The following is a 12,740-nucleotide window of genomic DNA, read 5'->3' as shown; positions in this document are numbered from 1 at the left end:
CCAGCTGTACTAGTTAGATATTGCTTTTCCCTCAATGCTTGCATGTCCATGTTTTAGCCATTTACTGATTAATATTTTACAGAGGCTGCTGATGCTTCAGGTTTAGAAACCATGAAGGAAATCATGCTGTAGACATCAAAGTTGAACCCTGCGAACTAGACTCACAACAAAATTCATCTCATCTTGTGTGAATTGTCTTGAAAAGTCAGAAATACTTTGAGTCTAAAAATGCTGGAAGTGATAATTAGTGCACTTCATCTTAAAAGAACTTTGCTTCTTCAGAAAGCTTTGAGCCAGCCATGTAAATGAACTGCCTGTTCTGTTTTGTTCTGCAGTTTGACTCATCTCTTGGACTCAAATCTTCTGCACATTTCCAAACTTACGACGTCATGAGAAACCCGCATGGCTTCTCATATGCTTCAGGGTCTGTTAAAACAACCAGCAGCATCTTTGTAGACACAAATAGAATATCTTCATGGATTCATTGCAAGCATTTTGTTTGACAGGAAATTCAGACAATATTACAAAATTTTACATTAACAGGGTTCATTTTCTAATTAGATGTTGAAGTGTTGATGACGTTAATAAAAGTTTTAACGTCTCTCCTTGCTGCACAAGTCTTGTGCTGAGAAAATTTTCACAGATTTTGCATCTAAAACTACGACACTATTAGTGAAATACGTTCTGCAGGTTTTCTTTTGTAATTTGTGCTTTAATGAAATGAACTTATGTGGAATGCAATGTAAAATCTTTGACTCATAACAGAACTTCAGTGCTATTATGAAGCAATTAGCTGGTTTCTTTGCCATGAGTGAGGCTGTGGAAAAAATAACAAAAAGTGATCTCAGTGAGTTCATTGAGTATTGCTTCTGTTCTGACCTGCTTGAACTATTTTAACCCAAATCCTCCTTCATATTGCACATCCACTTCTTACAAAAGGCAAACTTTTTAAAATCTAATCATAAACATGGAGATAGAAATGCAGTTTGGTCTTTGCTGTGGGTTAATTTGAAATGTAAAACCAATTAATAGGAAGAAAATAACATTATATTTTTTCATCTTTTCACATTTCAATAAATCATTTACTCAATAGTACTGCGGTGAAGTGCGACCTGACAAAAGCTCTATAAGTTTAATTTCAAGGCAGCGACATTATTAGATTCTTTTAGTCTTGTTAAATAGCTCTTCAGACTTTCTGAAAGTCTTTCAAAGTTTTCTGTGGAGTTTGCGTGCCGTTTTACTCAATATTCAAGTATTAAATGACGACTTGAACAGTGGAAAAATTAGGAAAAAAACTACAAGCACAGCACAAAAGAAGTTTCAACCCTGAAAAAATGGAAGCAATTAAATATCTGTGAGTTGATATGATAGAGACGAATGCTCAGACTCTCAGCTTCCCTGTCCCATTTTTCATTAAGTCATCATGCAGAAGAACTGGGCATGTGAAACTTTAGTTTCTGTTTGCAATGAGAAAAGATTTACACGTCTGTGACTGAACCTGGAAGTGTGGACTGAATTCTGATGGAGCCAACATGTGGAGACAATTTGTGTCACTAACGAACTAACTGACCTTAAACTAGCTTAGTGTAACTGGTGTACTTGTTCACAAACAATTTATAACACTTTATACAACTTATTATACCTTTCATAGGTAAAATTTGTAGAATACATCATGCACAATGTAACAATTAAATTTTAAAATAAGATAGAATTCAATATAATATAATATAAATATATTGAACATTAAAATGTCATGTATTGTAATAATTACAATTGGAACTATAATGTGTTTATTTCAAATATTTAATTACACGGATTTTAGCGCATTAAAAATTGCATTGCGTTTAATAATTCTGGGTGGAACTGTTGTATTCATGTGTTCTCCCATAAATCTGACGCACAAGCAGCATCCACAAACAACAGCGAAGGACGACAAAACCATTTCTCTTGGCTGACTGGGGGTTAATTTATGGTTCAAAAAATGATCTGATGGGACGCTGGTGGTTTTGTTCAAGTTGTTCTAAAAGGAGTTACTCTATCAGCGAACATATTCATATTCATGTGGCAGCAGCACAGATGGCACCAATGCTAATGTCAGAGTCCACAGTCCACATTTTTTTTAAAAAGTATGTTTTCAAATTCACATTAAAGAAACATTTGAAAGCACTTTGCACCAATCTGATGGTTGAAAACCCTAACAGACTTAAACAATAAATATCTGTCTATTTATTCAAAAATTTTGCAGCAAAATTAGTGTTTTAGTTGAAAATGTTGCTTATTTTGTCTCTATACTTCTTGATTAAAATGCAAATATTTACAGACAATGCAATTATTGGAATTAAAATGTTAATCGAGTCTCAAGACTAGTAATTAGGCCTGTCGCGATAAACGATAAATCAATTAATCATACAATAAATTAAAACAATTGACGTCATTTTAATTATCGGCATTATCGTCTCTTCCGACCTTTTTCTCTTTCTGTTAATGACACTGAATGAAAAAGGGCTAAACTCCGGTGCTCTCCACTGACCCTCCCTTCCTCATTTCCTTAGTGTAAAGCCCAGCGCACACGACACGATCTTAGAGCTGTCGGATTGTCCTAGCTGCTCAGAACTAATCCGACAAATAGCTCAACTTTATTTTTATCAGCACATCAACACATTTTTCTGACTTTAAGGGCTTGAAAGAGTCACAAATGGCAAACAGTGGACTGTGTGTTTGTGCATAAGCATTGATTCTTGTACTGGTGTGTGTTTCTAGAGGCAAGTATTTGAGCTCCTCAGAGCTGTGCATGCTGGACATTCAGTCTTTTCGCCTCTGAGTGCTGCATGTGTTGGTTGTGTCGGGCTGCTGGTCCACGCTGGGCAGTGAGTTGGCGTTTTCCTCTGTGACTTATCACGATGCCGCCTCGTTGCATGTGTTTCTGATGGAATGAGCCGTCTCTGCAAAGCCAGTTCAAAAAGGCCAATGCAAGACAAATGTATTTTGCACTGCATGGCATGATTGAGACACAAGACCTTACTTTTCAAGAGCAACCTCAGCTAACTTCAGTAATACAAAGGTCCACATCCACTCTACAAGTTATTCAGTGAATTTTAGAAACTTAATAGTTAAAAATAAAATTCTCTCTGTGCTTTGTTTTGTGTTTTCTTTCTGGCCTCCCTTAGAGATTGAGTGGGTGAATGAAAGATTGCAGTGGCTGTATTTTGAACCAGAATTGATGTGCATTGTCAAAGACCCTTTGGTAATTTCAATAACATGTACCGATCAACAATATTCTGACTTTCCTGGGTTATTAGGTTTTCCTAATAACCCCTGCCTGCTCACAGGTCAGTATCCACAGATTTAACTATTCCCAGTTTTTTCTATTCTCCACGTAAATCCAAATTATTTGTCAAAAATTCACATATCCACTGTATTTGGAAAACAGTAATTTAATTTCTTTGGTGCTGATTGGCCGTAACCCCAAAACCGGATATAAGGAAGACTTTCTCTGCAGCCAGATAAAGAACAATAAATAAATCTCAGTAGAGGTGTGTGTGCATTAAAGGGGACGCATTATGCAGAATTCTTTGTATTTCCATTTGGTTACTACTTCTAAAAACAACTCAAGTGCTTAAAAAAACACACACCTCTGGTTTTTGGCAATAAGTTAATGTTTTTGGTGTTTGGAAAATGAGACATTCCAAAAACCTCCAGAATATATTGTCACAAGTCAGTAGGTACTGTCCATCACCTAGCAACCCCAGCAAAGCCCGGCTCATTACCTAGCAACCCACGCTGAGCTCCAGCATATTTGGTCAGCTGGTTTTACCAGGAGGCTCTACTAATGCTTTTCAAAGCATTAATTGCGCATTTGTTTCCAGCCATTTTCACATGCGAGTGTAAACATTTAAGTTTGGGGGCGTGGCCAGCAGCACCTTGTTTGGATTTAAAGTGACAAGACACCTTAAAACTGCTCATTCTGAAAGGACCAGAATATAATCTCATCATGTAAGAATGATTTTGTGCAGAAACTGTAATGAACATGTTTTGTATCGGCAATGGATCTACCTAACCTGTCAAGAAAGCATCATCGGCAACCTTTAAAATACAAATATTCAAGTTGTTTGTTGTTAATCATTTCATCCAATAAAAAATTGTGTAAACTGCCATTTAGCAGCATTTTATTTCTGATAATTATTCCCACTTTCATCAGATAATGAGGTCTAAATGTAAAACCTCTTCCTGGGGAAACTCTAAACATTTAGTTGACAATTTTTCTCCAACTTTTGACCAAAACATCATAAACTGATCTGGTTGTTTCTATCAGTTCATTGCTAATATCTTTAGTTTTGCTGAACAATTAAACTTTTGCCACATCATGAGCTGCAGAATCATCCATTCTGAACAGAGCAGGTATGGTGGGTGTGTGTATCCTTGTTTACTTGCAGAGTTTATATGGTGTGTGTGTGTGTGTGCGTGTGTGTGTGTGTGTGTGTGGGGGTGTGTGTGTGTGTGTGTGTGTGTGTGGGTGTGTGTGTGCATGCAAGCACAACACTGTTGATCCCTCCGAAGGTCAGGAAGCAATAAACGAGAGGTCAGCTTTGGAAGAAACATCTCCTTTATCCCTATCAATCCTTCGGCCCACGGTATACTGGCAATAATGTCTGTGTAGAACCAAAGAGATTATTCATTACATGTATGACTGTGCAAAAGTCTTAAACCACCTTCATTTCCTTTGAATTTTTCTTGAAAACACTCAGCCATTCTTATGATAGTCTAACTTGAGCTTTTTGGGGGACATTTGGTTGTTTTTCACTTCTTATCTCCACTCTTTAAACATATTATGAAGTATGGCACAAATCTGATCTTTTTAGAAATTGGGCCGTTCAGACTTCCGTGAAAAAATGAATATAGGTTGTAAAAAAAGCGCATTTGAGTCGCAATTTTGCCGACTGCGTAAATGTAGTCTGAGTCAACCTGAAGAAAGTCTGGGGAACTAATCAATCAATTCTACTAAGGAAGATTTAATAATATAAATATTTACACAGAAAATATTGGTCAGATTGAAAGGGTGAAAACAAACCTTCTTCCAAACATCTTCCTTCTAATAAAATCAGGTTTAATCCTAATATTTGAGAGCCACACAACCTACTCTATGATTGGGGCCAAACTGTTACTGACAGTGGTCTATTCTTGACTATCTGACTGCACTTTCATTAAAAAAAGTAGGGAGAAGAAGAAAGGCAAGTGGGCCAGAAAGAGAATCAGGAACATAAAAACGGAAGAATGTATATAATCAGTGAAGTGGTAAAAGCAACAGGCAACGTCTCAGAACTTTTATGGAAAAGACTTTCTCACTATTGTTCCCATTCTTTCCCTGCACTTCTTCCTATCACACATTTATCCCAATAATGGGCTCGTTTAAATGACAAATCCCTCATATTGTAATTTGCAATGAACGGGACATAATCCTTCTTTAATGAATATCACGGCGGCAGTTCATTAACCGCTCAGGTTACCCCACCGGGCGCCCGCCCTACCGAGAGTCATGAGCTACTTGTGCGCCCCCGGCGACGCTAATTGCAGGCTGTTTGATGTGTCGATAATGAGAGATGTGTGGTGAGGGAACGTTCAAAACCATAAGGGAAAGCTGCGCCGTTCCCCTGATGGGTTTAAGAGCAGTTTTGGTCCCCAGAGACACGAGATGGGAGGAAATGAAGTGAAGCAGAGCAGAAGTACTCATGAAACGGGTAAAAAAAATCAGCTTTTTAATTGTTTCTTATGTGATGTATGAGACGTCAGGAGCACTTGAGGGGTTCATTTCCCAAAAGCCGTGTTTCCATTAAAAAAAGACTCATTACTGAAGGTTATTCATTTTACAGAATAAAGAGACTTCCTTATTTTATGCTTAATTGTATAGGGTGAAATGACGTAGGATGAACCATAACGATTCGGGATTGTTTAATTTGAAGCGAGTTCTTTTTAGAATAATGCATCAATATTGAACCAATAGAGTCTGCAGCTTCCTGACCCAGCTGCTGCCTCAACAGTTCACACTGATAAAACTCACATTAACCAGCAGGGCAAACATGACTAAATCAGAACCTAACCCTTTAACTTACCTCTGAATGCATGAATGGCTTACAGACGAAGATGTGTACATTTTCTTTTTTCAACAAGATTCTTAAGGATAAAATGAAAAACTTGCTTCAGAGAGAAAATTGTAAATGTTTTTCTATCCAGAACAAAAAAAGAAAAACTAATGATATTTTTGGTTGTCTGGTAGCACAGGACATCATGAAAATTTTAAAGCATCATAAGTTGATTGATAATATCCAATTATACAGAAGTCTATATTTTTCTAATTTACAGTGAAAATATAAAGACATAAAGAGTTTATTTTCCCCATTTCATTTTAGCTAATATTATTTTTTTTTTCACACAGTGCCATTCACTTTCCATGGCTCTGGCTGGGTGAACCTCTAAGAAAACCATGGATGTTCGCTGTAAAATCCAAAACGGTTTCTAATGTGTGTAATAATGCATATCAGGAAATATTTAATGTTTAAACTATTAAACAGTTTTAAGCATTTTAGAGAAGTCATTCATGGACAGCAGTCGCCCCTAAACTGTATAAAATTATGCAACGATTCTATAAAAATCCTTAAACTTCTAGAAGGAAACCAATTTAAAAATTAATCCAGTTCTACTGCCTTGTTTGTGCATATAAACTCCAATGTTACTTATGTTTAATTAAGAGCTACCTGATTGATCCTTTGCTCAATTAAAGCTAACTGTCTTGAATGTGGTGACCAATCAGAAGAGAACAGGTGAGACTCCGAAGTCTCTGCCCAGATATTTGGTTTGAAATAAAATACTCAAATCCTTTGTATTAGTAAATATTAAGTCGTCGTTCTTGTCCAGGTCAAGTCAGAACAAGGTGATGGTTGAAAACCCATCAAGAGATTAATAAGTTATCAATCAGCAATTACTTTTATGTTCACAAAGCAGGTCTTGATGCTAGGCGCACGTCAACCATACGAGTGGCAATAAATGTTAGAGGAAAAGATCTTCAAAGTCCTAAAATCTTTGCCATTGAATCTGCGTCTGTTGTTCTGTTTCTACTTTATCCTACAGCAAAACAAAATCTCTTGGTTTCTAACTTTACTCAAAAAATTCAAAGATAATCAGAGAAATCATGACTTGACAGGACAGATTTCATTTGTAGTAATTTATGTAAATTTTTCTGTAAATGGTGGCAACCAAGTTACTTTGTCCTGAATACAAAAGCACAAAGGAGAAAAATGTTTCTCTTTGTGACTACATGAACCGATGTTGAGCCATTATTTCTCTCAGAGCAAATTCTGTTTCTTTTGGAGTTTCTTAGATATGTGGGGGGGTTTTTAACCAGGTCTTCATCAAAAGTGAGAGTATTTCACCTGCAGCTTGACCATCACTTTCTTCAAAAGAGAAAATATGAACCTGAACAGCGGATTGCAATCATTTCAGTCGGTGCTTGGCGGATCCACAGGCCGACCCGGAGGTGTCCAGTAAAACACGGGGAGCAACATTTGTTTCACTTGTCAAGGAATTGGCAGAAACTCCTGTATTATGCTTGGGCTGGCCTCAGCCAGCCGGCTGGCAGCTGAATAACTCAAATATCCTGGAGCCATCCCCTGCTAGAGTCTGCAGTTAGACAGGCAGTCAGTCACCTCAGGATGACAGCGGTAGCTCCAGAGGAGGCTGCAGGCAAAACCCAAACAAACTTTCATCTGAGTATCACAACCCAGACAAGGGAGGGCGAGATGGGGAGCTACAGGCTGTGGTGAAGAGAGAAACACACACACCACACACACACACACACACACACTGCAGGCATGCATCAGCCTGACACATTTAAATTCCCCCCTCATATGATGGCTCCTCAGGCTACCCCTGTAGATGTGAATGTAAATGTATTCACCTGCATTTAGATTTATTTAACAGCATAATAAACTATTTTTGCTTTATTTAACTCGACTATGGATTCATAGAAGCGTTTTTGCTACTCAATTAGCTTCATGGTATAACAGCTGCTTTTAATAAATGAGCTGAACATATTTACAAATGGACTTCTTGGTAAAATAATGGTTAAATAAAAAGAAAAGAAAAGTAAACACTGCAGTATGGCTATCTGCTGTTAAATTATCTGCTGTAAGAATTTGCTTAAAGACATGATATTTCTTTCAAAAACTGCAGTGAACTGTTTTATTTAGAAGTGGAGTGTTTTTTTCCACATACAATCATATTCTATAAATTTAAGTATTTGTTCCGATATGGAACAAATATGTCTGATTAAAAATTGACATCCTGTAAGCAGGAATTAAAGATACTTTTCTTCAAGCTCGCATTTCTGTAGTACGGGTTTTTTAATTGGTCTGATGTACTTAAATTTTATTGTCATGTTTTCATGTATTCACCATAATTAATGCGATAAAAGCCTTTAAGAATTTGTTTGTAATTAGTTACTGAATGGGTCTATATAAATAGTGAGATTTTCCTTTTGTGAATTACAAATTGATGTAAGACACTAAACTTATTTAATTTATTTAGTTCTTCTTTTTGCACAACTTAGAGTTTTGAAGATAAATTTAGTTTTACTCATATTTTTGAGCAAAAGCTGTTAAATCCTCATGTGTTGCTTAAAACAATAAAATATTGGTGAATACAGCAAAACCAAGTTATCCAGGAAACTTTAGGGGTGAAGCTGATAGTAATAGTTTGGGTTAAAACAATCCTTCATGTTGAAACTCGCTTTGCATTACAATCTGTTATTACCCCTCCATATGTTTCTCTAACATAGTTAAAGTTAAATCTGAGCATCAAAGTCAAAATTAAGGGCGTGCCGTGGTGGCGTAGTGGATAGCGTGACCCATATTTGGAGGCCCTGAGTCCTCGACGCGGCCGTCGCGGGTTCGACTCCCGGACCCGGTGATATTTGCCGCATGTCTTCCCCCCTCTCCTTCCCCGTTTCCTGTCAGCCTACTGTCATATAAGGGACACTAGAGCCCACAAAAGACCCCCTGGAGGGGTAAAAAAAAAAAAAAAAGTCAAAATTAAAAGCAGTCTGTTGAATGCTGTCACTCCAGATGGACCAGTTTCTCTCCATGAAGGAGCAGTTTTAGCTGCTGCCAAAGAGCCTTAGGGGAGCTGTTTTAGGAGAAACTTTGGCCAGGCCATGATTTTTCCACTTAGTTAGGACTCACACCAGATTTAGAGAGTTTTCCAGGCCTTTGAAGATGCTTTGAGAAGCAGAGATTCTCTGCAGGGATTTTCAGATGAGCTCAGGGCAAAAGAGTGCAGACGTGCACACAGGTAAGCATGTAGCGGTGTGTGTGTGCGTGTGTGTGTGTGTGAGTGTGTCATTACGTGCTTGTGCATGCCTTAAGACAGCTATAATAGCTCTTCATTAGAAGTGGTTAATAAGCAGGAAATGGCCACTTGGTGAAGGAGATAAGAGTGAATTACATTGACCTTTTAGGGTGAGACTCTTTAAGAGGCAGGGCATGCAGGCGATCCAGAGGAAGCTGAACTCAAATGTTCCCTTCTGCATCAGCATGTGTGGAAATTATCACAATATTTTACATATAATAAACAAATTATATCATAGGACAAACAAAAAAAATAACATAAGTTTAAAACACATCAGCCTGCAACAAAAATAGAGTTTGTACTAAAAATGTTTTAGGTTTTTAACCTAGTCCTGAATTTAGATCAAAGAATTTTAGAAAACAGATGTTGAAGTATTTCTCAATTATTATGGGAAACGATCCAGTCATGTCGTTATTTCCTTATATTTTTCATCAAAGCTGCCAATTATTGTTTAACGTGGTCTAAAATCACTTTTCAAGCAAAATAAATGAAAGTTCTCCTGAAAATACTGAGCAGCTAAATATTCATGATATGTGATATCTATGACTATGCATGTCCTTAATTCTTGGCGGAAATAAACAAGCACACAGTGACTTAAGTGCAGAGCCAAAATAATGAATTGGTGAGAGGGAAATGGACCAAAGTTTCTCTCTGTGATCTAACCAACTTGGTTCAGTGTTTTCTGTGTGGATTCAAGGTTAGTTTCAAGGAAAGAGGATTGTGTTTGGTTCCCAGGGGGAGATTGATCCATCCCAAAGTCTCTGGAGTATTTTTACTGAAGCAAATACCTTTACAGGCCAATCAGACCTTGGGGTTTTCTTTACCAAATGAAAGGTAAAGAAAGCTGCAGTATGTAACTTTTATAAATAAATACATTTTTTACATATTTGTTGAAACGGTCACCATGTCATGACAGTATGGTAGGAGAGAGATAAGTGAAAAAAAATTAAGACCCTCTGCCTTCTCCCAGTGCTAACTAGAAACAACCAGTCAGATCAAGGAGGTGGGTTTTAATGCTGTCAATCACCCTTCATGTGGCGCTGCTCATTCCCTCTGTCTCTCTCCTGTTGCTCTGTGGTGTGATGCAGTTGGTAGAGCCTGCAGTGAAGGCTCACTACACCAACGATGGCGGATAAACGGTTGTTTCTCCACCATTAGCACATTTAACAGCACATACCTGGGGTTGATTGACAGCACTAAAACCCTCCTCCTGGCTCTGATTGGTTGTCTTTGACTCTGGAGCGGTGCATTTCTTCACACAGAAATAGTAGCTCAGGGAAGAGTTTGATCTTTTCACAGATTCTCTGTCTCATATACATGTCTCAAAATACATTTTTTAATATATAAAATGTGCTTTACATGCTGCAGCTTTAACCTAAAGGCAGGTTTAGTAAAAAAAACTAAAAACATGCAAAATGCAGAAATCTTCAGTGAAAATGTCAGCAAGTGGATGTGATACTGTTGTAATTCTGACGATACTTGAGTTTTTTCTCCCCCTAAAGTTGGAAAGTATATTTTCTCACACAGATTCCCTTCAAAAAATGGAAATATGTATTTGATCCTACTTTTGCAGAAACTTGCAAAATGTGTAAAACTAAATACATATTGAGAATAAACTTAAAACAACTTAAACAACAAATACATACATTTCGAGATATTATACTAAATATGAGATGTAATACTAAATGGTAGTTTTACTGATGTTCAAAAGTGTTTTTGCAATAAGGATGCACTGTTTGTCCTAAAATATGAGAGTCTTTAAACCATGCTCTCAATTATTATTATTTTAGAAAGTTAAGTGTGGTAAAAGCTAAACAGGACAAACATTTCAACATAAAGAACGTACGATGGGCTGAGAAAGCAGGAGTTCCTGATGTGAAGTCTCTACTTACAGGTAATAAGAGTAGGAATAAGCATGTCTTCTGAAGCATGGTGAGGTGAGGCCGATGATGACAACAGAGCAAAAACCCAGAAGAAGACAAACACATTGGATTAGTTCATGATTTGAGTGAAAAATAAATCTGTTAGCCTACACAAGCTAGGAATTTAGTTTGTTTGTGTCCTCATATTTACTCCCCACTTTACTTTCCTTACTTTATTAAAAAATAATAATAATACATTTTGCAGGCCCTCTAAGTTATCTAGATGTAGATATTTTGTATTTATTGTAATTTTGAGCTGTACAACAAAGTTAATATCTGAAATGATTTGCTTTGTATTAGTTTGTTTTGTATTGCTGAAATGCAAAACAAAAACAACATTTTCATTTTGTTTGTCTTACAAAAGTTTTTAGTTAAATTTAAGCGAAGAAAAGCTGTGATGACCTTAGAGACAGGAGAGTTGTTGGCCAACAATCTTGGAAGGGTTAGACGGCCATTTTGAAACTTTTTAAAGTGCTGCTGCCCAATGATGTAATGAAACCACTACATCATTGTGGTAGTTGGGTTTTTACACACTTCAGCTTAATCTTTAAGAAATAATGAATGCCTGTACACACTCAAGGTTAGATTTGAAAGAATTAAAATTGCATATCTTAAGTGCTTGTTTCTTCAAGACATTTTATCTCTCATCCTAAAAACTTCTTCAGACCTGAAGATTTTGGATGAGGAGTGAAACGTCTTCAAAAAGCAAGAGAAGACGACTAATTACCTTCAACTTAAACTCCCGCTTGACCAATAATCTACACTGGCATTTAAAAAGATATCTCATTTTTATAATAACTGCATATCTAGTCGTGTGTATGCTTTCCAACCATTTAGTAAAAGTTATGCAACAAAAAGGCCTTCACAGGCGCAGCTGTGGCCTCCATCACCAACTGGCTGATTTGTTCAGACAGGAATGGGAGAGAGGCTGAGTGAAGACGGACAGGAGAGAAATGGATGCAGAGAACAAACGGAAATAAGGAGGATTTATCAGTCTGATGAAAGGTTTAAATCACTCTGTACTGATGCTGTAGGTTTGGTTTAAAGAAGTGCTCCGCAAAAAATAAGCCTCAAGCAAAAATGTACTGTTATTTTGACTTCTTTTCAATGGCTTCCCACCCCAACGTGCACCGTTCGTCCAATGAGACGCCAACGACTGGAACAAACAACACACATAAATTCACACTTCATAGGCTTTAGATGGTGTGGAGGAACCAGTAGGTCCAGTAGGACTAAAAGGATCAATATCTGCATTCTTGCTTTAAGTGACGGTAACCATCTACAGGTTGCTTCTTTCTCTCTTTGGAAAGGAAAAAATGGTTGAAGCTTAAGAAAATGGTCAAAGGAGAAAGTAAAAGAAAAGGCTGACACATTTAAATTCTTAGTCTTTACACACACACTAACACACCCCATTTAACAGAC

At 37.2% G+C, this 12,740-nt stretch overlaps 1 protein-coding gene across 11 annotated transcripts in view; it reads right to left on the bottom strand.

Annotated features, from left to right (window-relative positions):
- Positions 1-12,740, bottom strand: part of ptprt (protein tyrosine phosphatase receptor type T) — a 334,801-nt gene that overhangs the window by 81,802 nt on the left and 240,259 nt on the right. For 3 of the 11 annotated variants that reach the window (XM_032549167.1, XM_032549174.1, XM_032549176.1), the window contains one exon: positions 11,289-11,318. The exons of 7 other annotated variants lie outside the window; for them this stretch is intronic. In XM_032549167.1, the coding sequence (XP_032405058.1) occupies positions 11,289-11,318 (30 nt within the window). The remainder of the gene's footprint in view (positions 1-11,288; positions 11,319-12,740) is intronic. One more of the 11 variants, XM_032549168.1, reaches the window with a different exon arrangement.

Source organism: Xiphophorus hellerii, chromosome 20 (assembly GCF_003331165.1).
Source record: "Xiphophorus hellerii strain 12219 chromosome 20, Xiphophorus_hellerii-4.1, whole genome shotgun sequence".
Classification (NCBI taxonomy): domain Eukaryota; kingdom Metazoa; phylum Chordata; class Actinopteri; order Cyprinodontiformes; family Poeciliidae; genus Xiphophorus; species Xiphophorus hellerii.
Note: the sequence above shows the minus strand (reverse complement) of the source record. Positions and strands in the feature narration are given on the sequence as shown.